The sequence below is a fragment of the Sarcophilus harrisii genome, chromosome 3 (genome assembly GCF_902635505.1).
Source record: "Sarcophilus harrisii chromosome 3, mSarHar1.11, whole genome shotgun sequence".
NCBI classification, from domain to species: Eukaryota; Metazoa; Chordata; class Mammalia; order Dasyuromorphia; family Dasyuridae; genus Sarcophilus; species Sarcophilus harrisii.
Window position 1 is genome coordinate 341,909,853 of NC_045428.1, and position 13,031 is coordinate 341,922,883.

Here is a 13,031-nt window from a genome sequence, read left to right on the forward strand (position 1 = left end):
TTTCTGGGGGTTCTAAGAAACACTTTGCAACAATCTATTATAAATGAGTTGAAGGTCTGCATTTTCAGAGAAATTTTTCTCACTCTTAGTTTCCTACACATATGAAAATAAAGTCTGAATTAAACATGTATATATAAGTATACATATACAGGCATTTATAATTATATGTGTATGTGTATTTAGAGAGAAATGCTTTAGAACTTTGAAGAGACTTGTGGATTTTAAACACAAGGAATTCTGCCAATACTTTTCAGTGAGTAGTTTGACATCTCTAGGTATCTTTCCCCAAAGATTCTTAAATATGTGTAAAATTAATACAAAGCCTATGCTTTTAGGCACAGAGTGGTCACAGAAGTGAAGGCTTGTCCCATTCAGCATCATACTGAGTTCTAGATATTTTACAACTTCATAACTGATATATATATATATATATATATATATATATATATATATATGAATTCATTCATTTTTTCCTCTTTTCCCTACTTCAATTCCCCCAAATCACCCTTTGTCTGAGGAATGATGAGGCCATGAAATTTCCTTTATGCTGCAGAGTACAAGGAATTCATAGCCAGTAGACATTTCCTTGCAGGGGAAAGGTTATTACTTTATAGAAGTGCTTTATGAATGAACACTGCTTTAAGGATGTTTCATGTTTTTAAAAAAAATTCCTTACTACTTTTTTTCTTCTTTTATAAATAAATCTAATTCAAATAGATATTCATGGAAGACATCTGAATGGAAAGAATGCCAAGTAACTCTTCTTCTAGAACAGCAAGATCCTCACTGGCACACAACTGGACCCCTATGTGGAGGTGGAATTCAAACTCGAGAATTATACTGTGCTCAGAGTACCACAAAATTTTCAGGACAGCAATCAAAGGAAGGTATGCAAGTGATCTTCTTGTACTACATTTTTTTCTGTATACAATGTTAAGTAAAGTATTTTAGGACTTTTTCCCCTCCTTGTCATGTTAGGTTTTGCATCTCTTTACAATGATGAGTTAGAGAGAAGACTCTGGGATCTTGATGGTAAAGTCGGGTTTCTTGATGGTAGAGAAATTTAATGATTTGCTCAAAGTCAAACAAGGTGAATAATTAACTTTAAAGACAAAATTAATAATTTCCTTTAATGAATCTTCACTAGAATAGACTTGTCAACCTTTTTGAAGGAGGAAAGTTGACATGTTTTATCTGAATTGTGAATATGTGGTCATTGAATTAATTATATCTAAAGATTTTGTTGTTTGTTTTCCCAATTGAATCATTGTGGTATTCTTGAATTACCACAATGTAAAACAGATTTAAAGAAAACAAAAGCAATCTTTATTTTAAAAATTGGGTGATATTTTTGCTTTTTATATTTTCCTGAGTACAGATGCAGGTGTATATAAGAAATAGCATTGTTTTATGAGTTGACAATTCATCCAGGGTTCTACGTTTGCCTAGAAAGTACAAGGTAATGTTTGCCCAAATTGTTATTTCTTGAAGCTTCCATCATTCTAAAGGATAATTTATTTTAAAATGTCATTGCATAGGACTGAAAGGAGTAGGATATTTTAAATATATGGAAAGTTAAAAATTCTGAAGGGAATTTTGGAAGTCTAGTCACTCGACACAAGTGAAGAAATCAAAGTCCAGTGAGGTAGTGGCATGCCCAAGATCACATTGCTAATTAGCGACTATGATGACCGCGGAGTCAGGGATTCAGGTTAAGGGGAAAATCTTCAATCTTTATTCTCAGTAGAAGTAAAGAAGGATCAGAGGTAAAAAGGAATCAGAAGTAAAGGGAGAAGCCAGCCAGACCAGAAGCCATGAGACCAGAAGCCACCAGAGCAGAACCCAGCCAGCAGTCTCTCTCTGCTACTCTTCCTGCCCCTCTGCCTCCACCCACCAAAATCGTCATTTCCTTTACAACACATCAGGACTTGCACAGAGAGTGGTTGGGGGCCATTCTTTCTCCAAGCATATATATTAATAGAGTATAGTCCAATTACTATTTAGCCTCACGTGCTTGGGACCTCAGTGCATCAACTCAAACCTCAGTCCATTACATCTCCTGCTTTCTTTTGTTTTAGAACACAGGTAGTCATGCCATCCCTGACTCTTCAGGGAGGTCAGATTCCCCCAAGGGGAGGTGATCACATCCTCCCTGACTTCTCAGGAAAGGAGGTGAAAGCACCGAAAAGGAGGTGATCATGACCCTCCTGACTTCTCAGGAAGGGAGATGAAAGCACTAAAAAAGGAAATGATCATGCCCTTCCTGACATTTCAGGAACGGAGATGAAAAGCACCAAAGGGAAGAAGTGGGGGTTACTAGCAGGTTTCTGGGCTGAAGGGTCTTATTATGCACAAACCCATCAGCATGGGAGGAATTACACAAGCACACAGCAATAAGGCTATTAGTGATGACACTCCCTTCAGTCAGTGCAGGCTCGATGTGATGTAACAAACATGAATTGTACATGCAAGTAGCGGAATAGCAAACAATATAAATCAACATGGTTTTGTAAAAGATCTCCAGAAGTCCTAGAAGGAGGGTATGTAAACAACAGTCAACTGTATATTTTTTTCAGCAGCCAAGAGATAGTCCAAAACCAATCTATTGTCCCTTGCTTCATATGTCAGGGAATCCAATGATCCCCCTAAGTTTTTGAAGTCCTGCAAAAGTCTTTTTATGTGTTAGGGAATCCAATGATTCCAGCAGATTTTGAAGTCCTGTAACAGTCTTATCATTTCTCAGAGAATCCAATGATTCCTAAGAGTTTTCAAGTCCTATATCTCAGAGAATCCAATGTTTCCTGAGGGTTTTCAAGTCCTATGTCTCAGAGAATCCAGTGATTCCTGAGGGTTTTCAAGTCCAACAATTTTCGATGTCCATGAGTCAAACACCATAACTGCCACACTCTTTCAATGGTGAGCACAATCAGCAACAGAACCACCTGATATTTCTTGGGTCTTCCCCTTCATTTCAAAGGTCTGCTCCGTCTCTCTGTGATGGACAAGGCAAATACGGCTCGTTGGCACCCATCTGATTCCTTCTTCACATGTAGAAATACATGCAAACCCTCTCCCCCAAGCAGTTAACATATTTGGTCCTTTCCATTCACCACTTTCTGGGTCTCTCCACATCACCTGGCGATTATCTAAAGATAGTGGAGCGGCTCGCACTGGACACTGCCCTTCCGGTGGGTTACAAAACCTGTCTGCCGGAGCTAGTGCATCTTTGTCAAAAATCAAGAAGTTAATAGTATAAAGGGTTAGATTTAGAAGTTCTCTAGGGTTACCTGTGGCTCCCCCTTTCTCTTGTTTTTGGAAGAGCGTCTTAATATCTCTGTTTCTCCTCTCTACTATTGACTGTCCTTGAAGATTAAAAGGTATGCCAGTGCTGTGTAAAATCTCATACTGTGGACAAAAGTGTGCAAAATGTTTGGAAGTATAAGCAGGAACATTGTCTGTTTGCTTGTGGCACACCCATAATGGCAAATGCTTGTATGAGGAATTCAGTGACCACTTGGGCTGTCGCTTTTGCTGCTGGTATTACAAAAGTGGATCCTGAAAAGGTGTCTACCACAACATGGATAAAAGACAGATGACCAAAAGACTTATAATGGGTCACATCTATTTGCCAGATTTCATTGGGTCTCAAACCATGAGGGTTCTTCCCTGGAGGCATTGTAGGAGCCTGGAAAGGAAGGCAAGCTGTATAGGCTTTTACTATGCTCCTAGCTTCCTCTCTTGTTATTCCAAATTGTAAACGTAAAGCTCGAGCAGCCTGATGATATTTAGAATGAGATGCCTGGGCTTCTTGGAATAAAAGAGTATTGACCAACATAGTTAGAAGGCTATCTGCCTTTGAATTGCCATCAAAAATGGGACTTTGAAGTCCACTATGAAAGTGGACATGAAAGAAATAGATCTTACCTGGATGCTTTCTCACTTGCTCTTGGAGTTTCTTAAAGAGCTGATATATATTAGAGGCTGAAAATTTTATTTGGGCTATGGCAATTCTTTGTACCACACCTACTGAATAGGCCGAATCAGATATTATATTTATGTCTCCTGGATAATAAGTAAGAGCTAGAATGATCACATACAGTCCATTCTGCTGAAAAGGAGTTCTGACTACTCTCTTTATAGTTAGATCATGAGAGTAAACAGTACAAATATTATGTTTGGATGCATCTGTGAAGATAGTTGGTCCTTTAAGAGGAACTTTAGAAACTTTTTCTTCAAGAATCCATCGTCAATTATGTAATAGTCTGGTTATCTTTAATGGAGATCCATGTGTAAAATTTGGAGCCATGGGTAATAAAATTTGCTACTCTGGGATGGTCTCACAGCACACATTAATTTGTATATTGGCATAAAAGGTGTATATCTTGTCAGGTCTTGTCCCAGATAATTGTACTGCTCGCTTAATGGTCTTTAATAAAATTCTAGGCACAAGCACTGGGTAGGGAGTAAGGCTTTGTTCTGGTTGTGCCAGGAGGTTCACCTACTCTATCACACTGTCTCCTTGATGAAGGACTGCTGTGGGTGCTTCTTGTGTGGCAAAAACTGATATCTCCAAGGGTTTTTGAGTGACTCTTTCAACCACATTGGATAAAGCCAGTTCAACTTTTCTCAAAGCCTCTTGAGCTTCTTTTGTAAGCTGGTGTGGTGAATTTAAACCACTGTCTCCCCTTAAAATGTCATATAACAGTTGTAACTGATAGGTAGTCAAGCCTAACACTGGTCGCATCCATTGGATATCTCCTATCAATTTCTGAAAATAATTCAATATGTTTAGCTTCTCTGTTCTTAAGGACAGTTTTTGTACTGTAAGCACCTTAGGGTATACATCATATCCTAAGTATTGAAAAGGAGCATGTCTTTGAATTTTTTCTGGCGCTATGTATAATTTGTAATTCCTTAGTGTTTCTATGGTCTTTTGTAGACATGCTTCTAACATTTGTTCCTCAGGTGCACATCCCAATATATCATCCATATAATGTAATAGCATAACTTTTGGAAATGCTTTTCTTACTGGAGCAAAAGCAGCAGCAATATACATTTGACATATACTAGGGCTGTTTTTCATTCCCTGTGGTAAAACTGTCCATTCATATCTTTTATAAGGCTCAGCTAAGTTAATGCTGGGCACTGAAAAGGCAAATCTTTTCATATCCTCCTTATCCAGAGGGATAGAATAGAAACAATCCTTAATATCTATGACCCAAAGAGGCCATTCTCTAGGCAATTGAGTAGGAGATGGAAGTCCAGGCTGAAGAGTTCCCATAGTTTCTATCTGTTCATTCACCTTTCTTAAATCTGTTAACATCCTCTATTTTCCAGATATCTTTTTTATAACAAACACTGGGGAATTCCAAGGACTTAGAGAAGGTTGTAAGTGTCCTTGGTCAAGCTGCTCCTGTATATATCTAATAAGGCCTGAATTTTATCACTACCTAAGGGCCACTGTTCTGCCCACACTGGTGTATCAGTTTTCCATTGGATAGGAACAGGTGAAAGTGTTGGCAGGCCTTCAACAGCAGCCTTGCTTAAAAAACCGAAGTACTCATTTGTAATCCTAATTGATGTAAAACGTCTCTTCCCCACAGATTGATGGGGATTTTTTCAACTATAAAAGAAGTAAAAACTCCTGTTTTGCCTTCAAAAGTCTATCTCATAGGGGAAGCACTAACTTCAGCTGCTATTGATCCTCCTATGCCAGACATGTAGGTGTCTGCTTTAATCTTTGGCCAGTGACTGGACCAATTGGCACCTCTAATGACTGTACAATCTGCACCTGTGTCTACCAATCCTTCTAATGGTAGGCCATTTATAGAGATCGTGAGCATAGGTCGGTCAGTTGTTACAGCTGCTGTCCAATATATTGCTGGATTTTGTGGTCTGGAGTCAGAATCTGGGTGACTATCACCAGGTTGCTTATTAGGATTCTGTATGAGTAAACCTGATGCTACTATTTCTCCTGGGTGATAAGTCACACATTGTCTCCCTGTATTAGAGACTGGGATATTATCTACACCTTCCCCAGTTTCCCACATCAGTGTGTGGATGGACACTGTTTTGTATGTACGAAAAGGAGGTGAAATGGTCAAGCCTACTGTGCCTGGAGGCAAGGGATCCACAGGCTGGAGAGGAACAGATTTCACCTCTCCAGGGGGTATCTCAGTTGTCCCAGCTACATACAACTATATTCTCCCTAATTGTAATCCCTTTCTCCCATCAAGTTGCTTCCTGGCTGATTGATTGTGTAATCCTTTTCTTCTATCATATGGCTTCCTGTCTGATTAGTCATATCTGGGTATTGGACTTCTAGGCACTCTCTAGGTGCACCATTGCCTGTCATCATGCCCCAAGTGATTTTTTGCCTGGGGCTCTGGGGCTGGGCCCCTCATCCCGTTTTCCTGAACCTGTCTACATTCTGAAGCCCAATGGAAGCCTCTGTTGCATTTTGGACATGGGGTATTGGGTCTTGTTCTCCCACCCTATTTTCTCACTTTGTCTTTATACCAACATTGAGCTTTCAGATGCCCTAGTTTACCACACTGAAAGCATCGATGAGTCTCTCTGGAAGTCCCTTGCCAGAAGGGACCCTGGTCTTTCCATGTTGGGATCTTGGGAAGTCTGCATCATAGCCTGGCTATAAAAGGCATTTGTGCCCACTGTGGCACAGCATCTTATGAACTCCTCTAAAGAAGCATCCTTGCGCAGTCCTAGTATAATTCTTCTGTAAACCTCCTTAGCATTTTCCTTAGCAAGTTACCTTATCAAAACGTCTATTGATACATTTTCACCATTAGTTCTTGTGATAGCAGTCTGCAAACACCCCACAAAGTCAGCAAAGGATTCATTTGGCCCTTGTGTTATTTTTGTGAAGGCCTCACCCTTGTCATCTTTATTGTGGAGCAAAGCCCATGCTTTGATAGCATTAGCAGCAATTTGCTCATATGCTGCTATGGAATAATTAATCTGTACTGTGATGTCTGCATAGGACCTACACCTGTTAGTAGGTCATAGGTAATTGCAGCATGAACTGCATTTTAACTATTTTGTTGGGCTTGTATCCTACAGAGCTCACTATATTCAGAAAGCCACAAATAGTTTTGTCCAGGTTCTAGGCATACCCTTGCTATAGATTTCCAGTCATTAAGGGTCAAGATTTCAAAAGCCAAATTTTGTAATTACATCTTAACATAAGCTGATGTAGCCCCATAAAGAGTCCAAGCCTTTTTCAGGTCTTTGAGGATTTCTATGTTAAAAGGAGCATATCTTCGACTTTCTTGACCTGAAGAATTAAACTGTTGTATTACGGGAAAAATGTGGTGCTGGATTTCTGCTACATCAATACCTTCTGCTTTGACTTTCATTAGTCCCTTTTGCAATCGAGTCATAGGAGTAGATGGATGCTGGGGAGGAAGTGCTGGTGCTGTCACTTTCTCCCCGCTCCCCCCACTACCCCTCTTCCCTCCATCCCAGAGGGTGGAGTTGATGAAGGAGAGTCAATTACCTGCTCCTCAGGTGAAGCTGCCTCAAATTCACCATACTCTTGAGCCTCACTTAAGTCTCCATGCCCTATGGGGATATGGTCATTAATCTCTTCATTGTCTTCCTCTTTAATCTCAGGCTTCCCCATCTGGCTATTTTTAGTGGGTTTTTTCTTTCTTCTATTAATTATAGGATTTATTGGGGCTAAATGTATTATATTGTATAAATAGAATGCCTCGATAGAAATTGAATGAGGACTGTTTTTGTTGTAATATGTGGAGAGCTATTGCCCAATTAATGTCCAATTATCTTGAGAGATTTGCTCTTCCTCTGTGAACCAAGGGGAGGTGTGGTTTAATGTACCCAGAAGTCTAGCTATCTGTTCCCAAGTTATAAGTAGCCCTTGTCCTTCTATCAGCTTAAGCATGCTTTCTATAGCGCCACTCCTAGGTGTGGTTGAAGGGGTTGTGGGGGGGGGGGTAATGGAGAATCTTTAGCTAGCATCTGTCCCATTTCAGTCAAAAAAAAAAAGGTTACTAGTTTAGTTTTTAAGAAAATAAGTTCCCTGTTTGTCTATTAACAATACTCACCCAAGTTCCTGGTTACTGGAGACTTCTTCAGTGAAAGTGGAGTCCTTGGTTCCCATGCTTGGGCACCAAATATGATGACCATGTATTTTAAAATCAGCTGGAGTCAGGGATTCAAGTTAAGGGGAAAATCTTCAATCTTTATTCTCAGTAGAAGTGAAGAAGTATTGGAGGTAAAAAGGAATCGGAGGTAAAGGGAGAAGCCAGCCAGACCAGAAGCCATGAGACCAGAAGCCACCAGAGCAGAACCCAGCCAGCAGTCTCTCTCTGCCTCTCTTCCTGCCCCTCTGCCTCCACCCACCAAAATCATCATTTCCTATACAACACATCAGGACTTGCACAGAGAGTGGTTGGGGGCCATTCTTTCTCCAAGCATATATATTAATATAGTCCAATTACTATTTAACCTCACGTGCTAGGGACCTCAGTGCAGCAAATCAAGCCTCAGCCCATTACAAGTGTCAATGGCCATGACAAGAACACAAACTCTGGGTTTTCTAATATGCCTATTGTTCTTTGGGGAAAAAACAAAACACAATCCTGTGGTCAAACATAAAAAGAATTATTCAGTTAATGAATTCAAATTCTTCTATTCTTCAGCCAATAAATATTTCCTTTGGCTTCCTATAATAAGTTGTGTTCTTCATATATAGACATAGTAATACTGTCTAGCAAAAATATGCAATTACTCTGAAAAAGTGGTGTTTTTGTTATTATTTTAGTAGTAGGAATAAATTTGTGCTGATTAATCATTTTTTGGGCCTATTTGTAGTTGTGGCATATATTGTAAAATTCATGAAGGATTAGAGGTATAATACAGTTTGTGGCCATTTAATAGAACTCCACTAGATGATTATCATATAATCAGTAACATTAACATTACTATTATTGTTAATAATAATAATAACAATAACCATGTGGGGTTGTGTTTAGCCATATGATCTATAGTTACAGAGAGAATTCTTCTAACTGACCAGTAATGATAACAATAATTATACATGATGTAATTGGTGTCAATTACACTATGGTATTATATAATTTACAGGAAAATAAATTATTGGTATATGAAAATAATATTATTCCCATTTTTTAAATGATGAAGCTGACTCACAAATGAAAAACCACATGTCCAACATTGCTCAAATAACTGGCATTTTACCCTGAATCTTCCAACTTTTTTTTTTCATTATGTAATATAATATACCTACTCCATGCCCTAATGAAACCAACCTGCTACTTTTATGGGGGTAGGAGGTATAAAAAAACTTACAATATTCTAAATCTTTGTTACTTTGTTAGTTATAACCTGTTTCATTCACTGCCTAAGGATAGTTGAGATATGGCTGGAAGGTTTTGCTGTTGTTATTGTTTTTCCTGTGATTCTGCAGCAGGAAGAATAGATCTTGAGGAAAAAAAAGCTTCCTGACTGAAAATTTTTTCCAGATTGTTCCTATCTCCCCCCACATTGTTGTCATATTCATGGAACTCACTAAGAGTCTATCAGGCTTTTTAAGATTAGAAGTGTTTTTTTTTTTTTTTTTTTTCCTTCAGGAGATAAAAATAACATCTTGTTTCCATCTTCTGTGAATTTCATCATTTTTCAGAAGTTTTCTCCATAGTATAACTTTTTTATGAATTAAATAATCCCGATTTTGGGGGTATCGTATTTCATCTCTTTAAGCCCATCCAGGCTCTTGGGCATTTCCTTACTTATAGATGTATGATTTTAGCCACCTCCACCTAAACTTATCTGTACACAAGCATAAACTTATAAAAACTACCTTCTCCTTGCATTTTTTTTTTGGTTGCTCTCAATATTATTCTTTGCTAATAGTTGCATAAGCAAATACCCCATACTGAAACCCTTAGTTTCTTAGAGCATCAGTAAATAGGAGGAATTGACTAAGTCTCATGAATTTTTGGGATGAGGAGCAAAGCTTTTAACTTTCTTGGCAAGTGAGTTTTGCTCACTGGCTTCAGAGATCCTCCATTGCCTGTACTGACTCTACCATTCTGCCTCACTGCCCTGATTCTATCAGTCCTACTTCAGTTGCTATGTCTGTCTCTCTGTTTCTCTTTGCCTCTCTCTGTTTCTTTGTCCCATCTTTTTCCTCCCTCAACAAATCATTGAGGCTTATTTGGTGTAAGGAGTTTATTTATAAATAAGAATATAAGTGTAAAAATAAATGTAAAGTTAATAAATATTGAAATAATTCCACAGGGTAAAGAAGGATGATGCTTGAGCTATATCCATATCTATAAACATATATATATATATATATATATGTGTGTGTGTGTGTGTGTGTATGTATGTATATATATATATATATATATATATATATACATACATACATACACACAATTTCTGACTGTCCCTCTAGCCATATGGTTTCCATCCCTTAAGACATCTGGCTTCTGTTTCCAAATAAAAATGATTTCTTTCTTTCTGGACATTCCTCCCACCTCCCACATGGGAGTCAAGCAGTCTCACTCTCAGCCAATTGGGCTGTTATCTTTGTTATCATGCTAGACTCTGGAGTATTTCACAAATGACATTTCTATAAATAGTTATGTAACTGTCCTTTTTTTATCCATGGAGGGAGGAGAAAAGAGACATCATAAAAGATATCATTGTTAATTTGCACCTGTCAGAGTTTGTTATTGGGACTAAAAGGGTTTCATCATAGAAATAAATGACCCAGACTATGATAAAAGCAATTAATAGACCCTTTTATTTTATGAATTTGAGAGAGGGCTATGTAGATCAATTGAAAATATGCCAGGGAGTGGAAGCAGGGACAATGACAGAAGAGCATTAGGGCATCTTATTCCCTAATAGAAGGAAAGTAAGAAGTAGGGAGGATCTATAAAGGCTTTCTGTAGAAAGAGGTGTTTTAGGTAGTACTTGAAGGAAATCAGGGAAGGCAGGATACAAGGAGACCATTCCAGCATGAAGAACATCCAAAGAAAATGCCCAGAGCTAAAAGATGGAGCATCTTGTTTGGGGAATAACAAGGAAACCTGAGTCACCGGTTTGAAGAGCACACTCACGTGTCTGTGTGTGTGTGTGTGTGTGTGTGTGTGTGTGTGTTTGTGTGGTTTAAACAAACTGAAAAGTCATGGGGGGAGAGAGGAAGAGAAGTTTATAAAGAGCTTTGACCATCAAAATATATAGGATTTTGTATTTAATTCTGATAGGGAGACATTGGACTCAATTGGATAAGAGATGACATAGATCTATGTTATAGAAAAATCATTTTGGCAACTGAATAGGAGATGCACTGGACTTAGGAAACAATTTTGGCAGGCTAAGCAACCTGCAAGCTATTGGCAATATTTCAAACTAGAAGAAACAAGGGCCTATATCAGGAGGGTGGCAGTATCAGAGGAGAGAAGAGAGATGATTCAAGAGATACTACAAAAATGAAATTGACAATCCTTGGCAAGAATTGAATATAAATATAATATAAAACAAATGAATATAAATGAGAGTTAGTGAGAAATTGAGAATGGTATCTAGGTTGAAATCCTGGAGGACTGGGAGGATGATGGTGTCCTTAACAGTGATAGGGGAATTTGGAAAAAGGTAGTATGTAGGGGAAGAGATGATGAGTCCAGTTTTGGACATGTTGAGTTTCAGATTTCCATCAGAATGCAATGTGTGATAGACACTTGGAAATGAAAAACTGAAGGTATCAGAGAGATTGAGATTTGAGAATGATCAGTATGGAAATAATCATTAAATCCTTGGAAGCTTTTCAGATCAAGTGAAATAGTATAGAGGAAGAAGAGAAGAGGGCACAGATCAGGGTCCTATGGAGTATCCTTGATTAGAGGGTATAATCTAGTTTAAGATCCATCAAAACAGAGGGAAAAGAAGCAATTATATAAATAGAAGAACCAGGCAAAAATAATTTCCAAAAAAACTCTAGAGAGAAGAGAGTATTTAAGAGAAAAGTATGATTAACAGTATCAAAGATTGAAGTAGCAGTCAAAAACAATGAAAACTAAGAAAGGAATTTGGGTTTGTGAATGAAAAATCACTGATTAATTTGCATAGCAGTTTTAGTTGAATTGTGAGGTGAAAAGCCAGATTGTAGAGAGATCAGAAAAGAATAAGAGGAGAAGAAATGAGGGTACCTATTACAGCTAACGTACTCAAGGATTTTAGCCAAAAAAAGAGCAAAAAAAAGACATGTGCTGATAGTAGTAGATATGGAGAGATTGAAATAAAATGAGAGAATGGGAATGATGAGGGAAGGGGCAGTCTCTTGAAGGAGACAGGATTGAGATTATGGCGAGAAGAGAGAGCCATAGGGAAGCCAGTTTAGGCTTCAGGGTAACTCAACCAGTTCTTGAATAAGGTTAGCTCCTGAATCAGTTTGGATATTTAAGATTTCAGGACCAATATCATTCGAGTACTTCATAAGGAGGGAAGTGATCTGCTCAAGAGCATCTTGATGGGTTTCCTATTTCTAAAGTCCCAATCAAAGAGATGGCAAACAACTAGGAACTTGGAAGTATCTAGTCTAGACACCCTTTTCTTTGTATTCATAAACTTTAGCATGATTCTCTAAACATGTAATTGCTTAATAAATGCTAGTTGGTTGACTAACTGATAAGAGGAGAGAGTGTCCAGAGATGGGACAAGACTGTGGCTAAGAAGGGATTACTAGGTAGATGATATGACTATGGAATAATAAGTCTAATAAATAGAAAGATTAATTTGAAAAGACTAGATGACTAAATACTATGAAGAACACAAAAAATAGACACAAAAAGATATTATTTTGTTTGTTTTTGTTTATTTTTCTCCCCAGATCTAAATATTTCCATAATCTAGCAAAAGAATCATTTAACCTAGCATCTATTTCAGTTTTCAAATTCTCAAAACATTCCCTACATGCAATGTTATCTCCTATTCCCTATTAAATTCCAAATGAATTGGTG

The 13,031-nt window shown here is 38.0% G+C and overlaps 1 protein-coding gene across 1 annotated transcript in view; it reads left to right on the forward strand.

Moving 5' to 3' along the window:
- LOC100934858 (thrombospondin type-1 domain-containing protein 7B) overlaps nucleotides 1–13,031 on the forward strand; it is a 388,099-nt gene that overhangs the window by 291,586 nt on the left and 83,482 nt on the right. Inside the window, exon 4 of the mRNA XM_031960024.1 lies at nucleotides 718–887. Coding sequence (XP_031815884.1) covers nucleotides 718–887 — 170 coding nt within the window. The remainder of the gene's footprint in view (nucleotides 1–717; nucleotides 888–13,031) is intronic.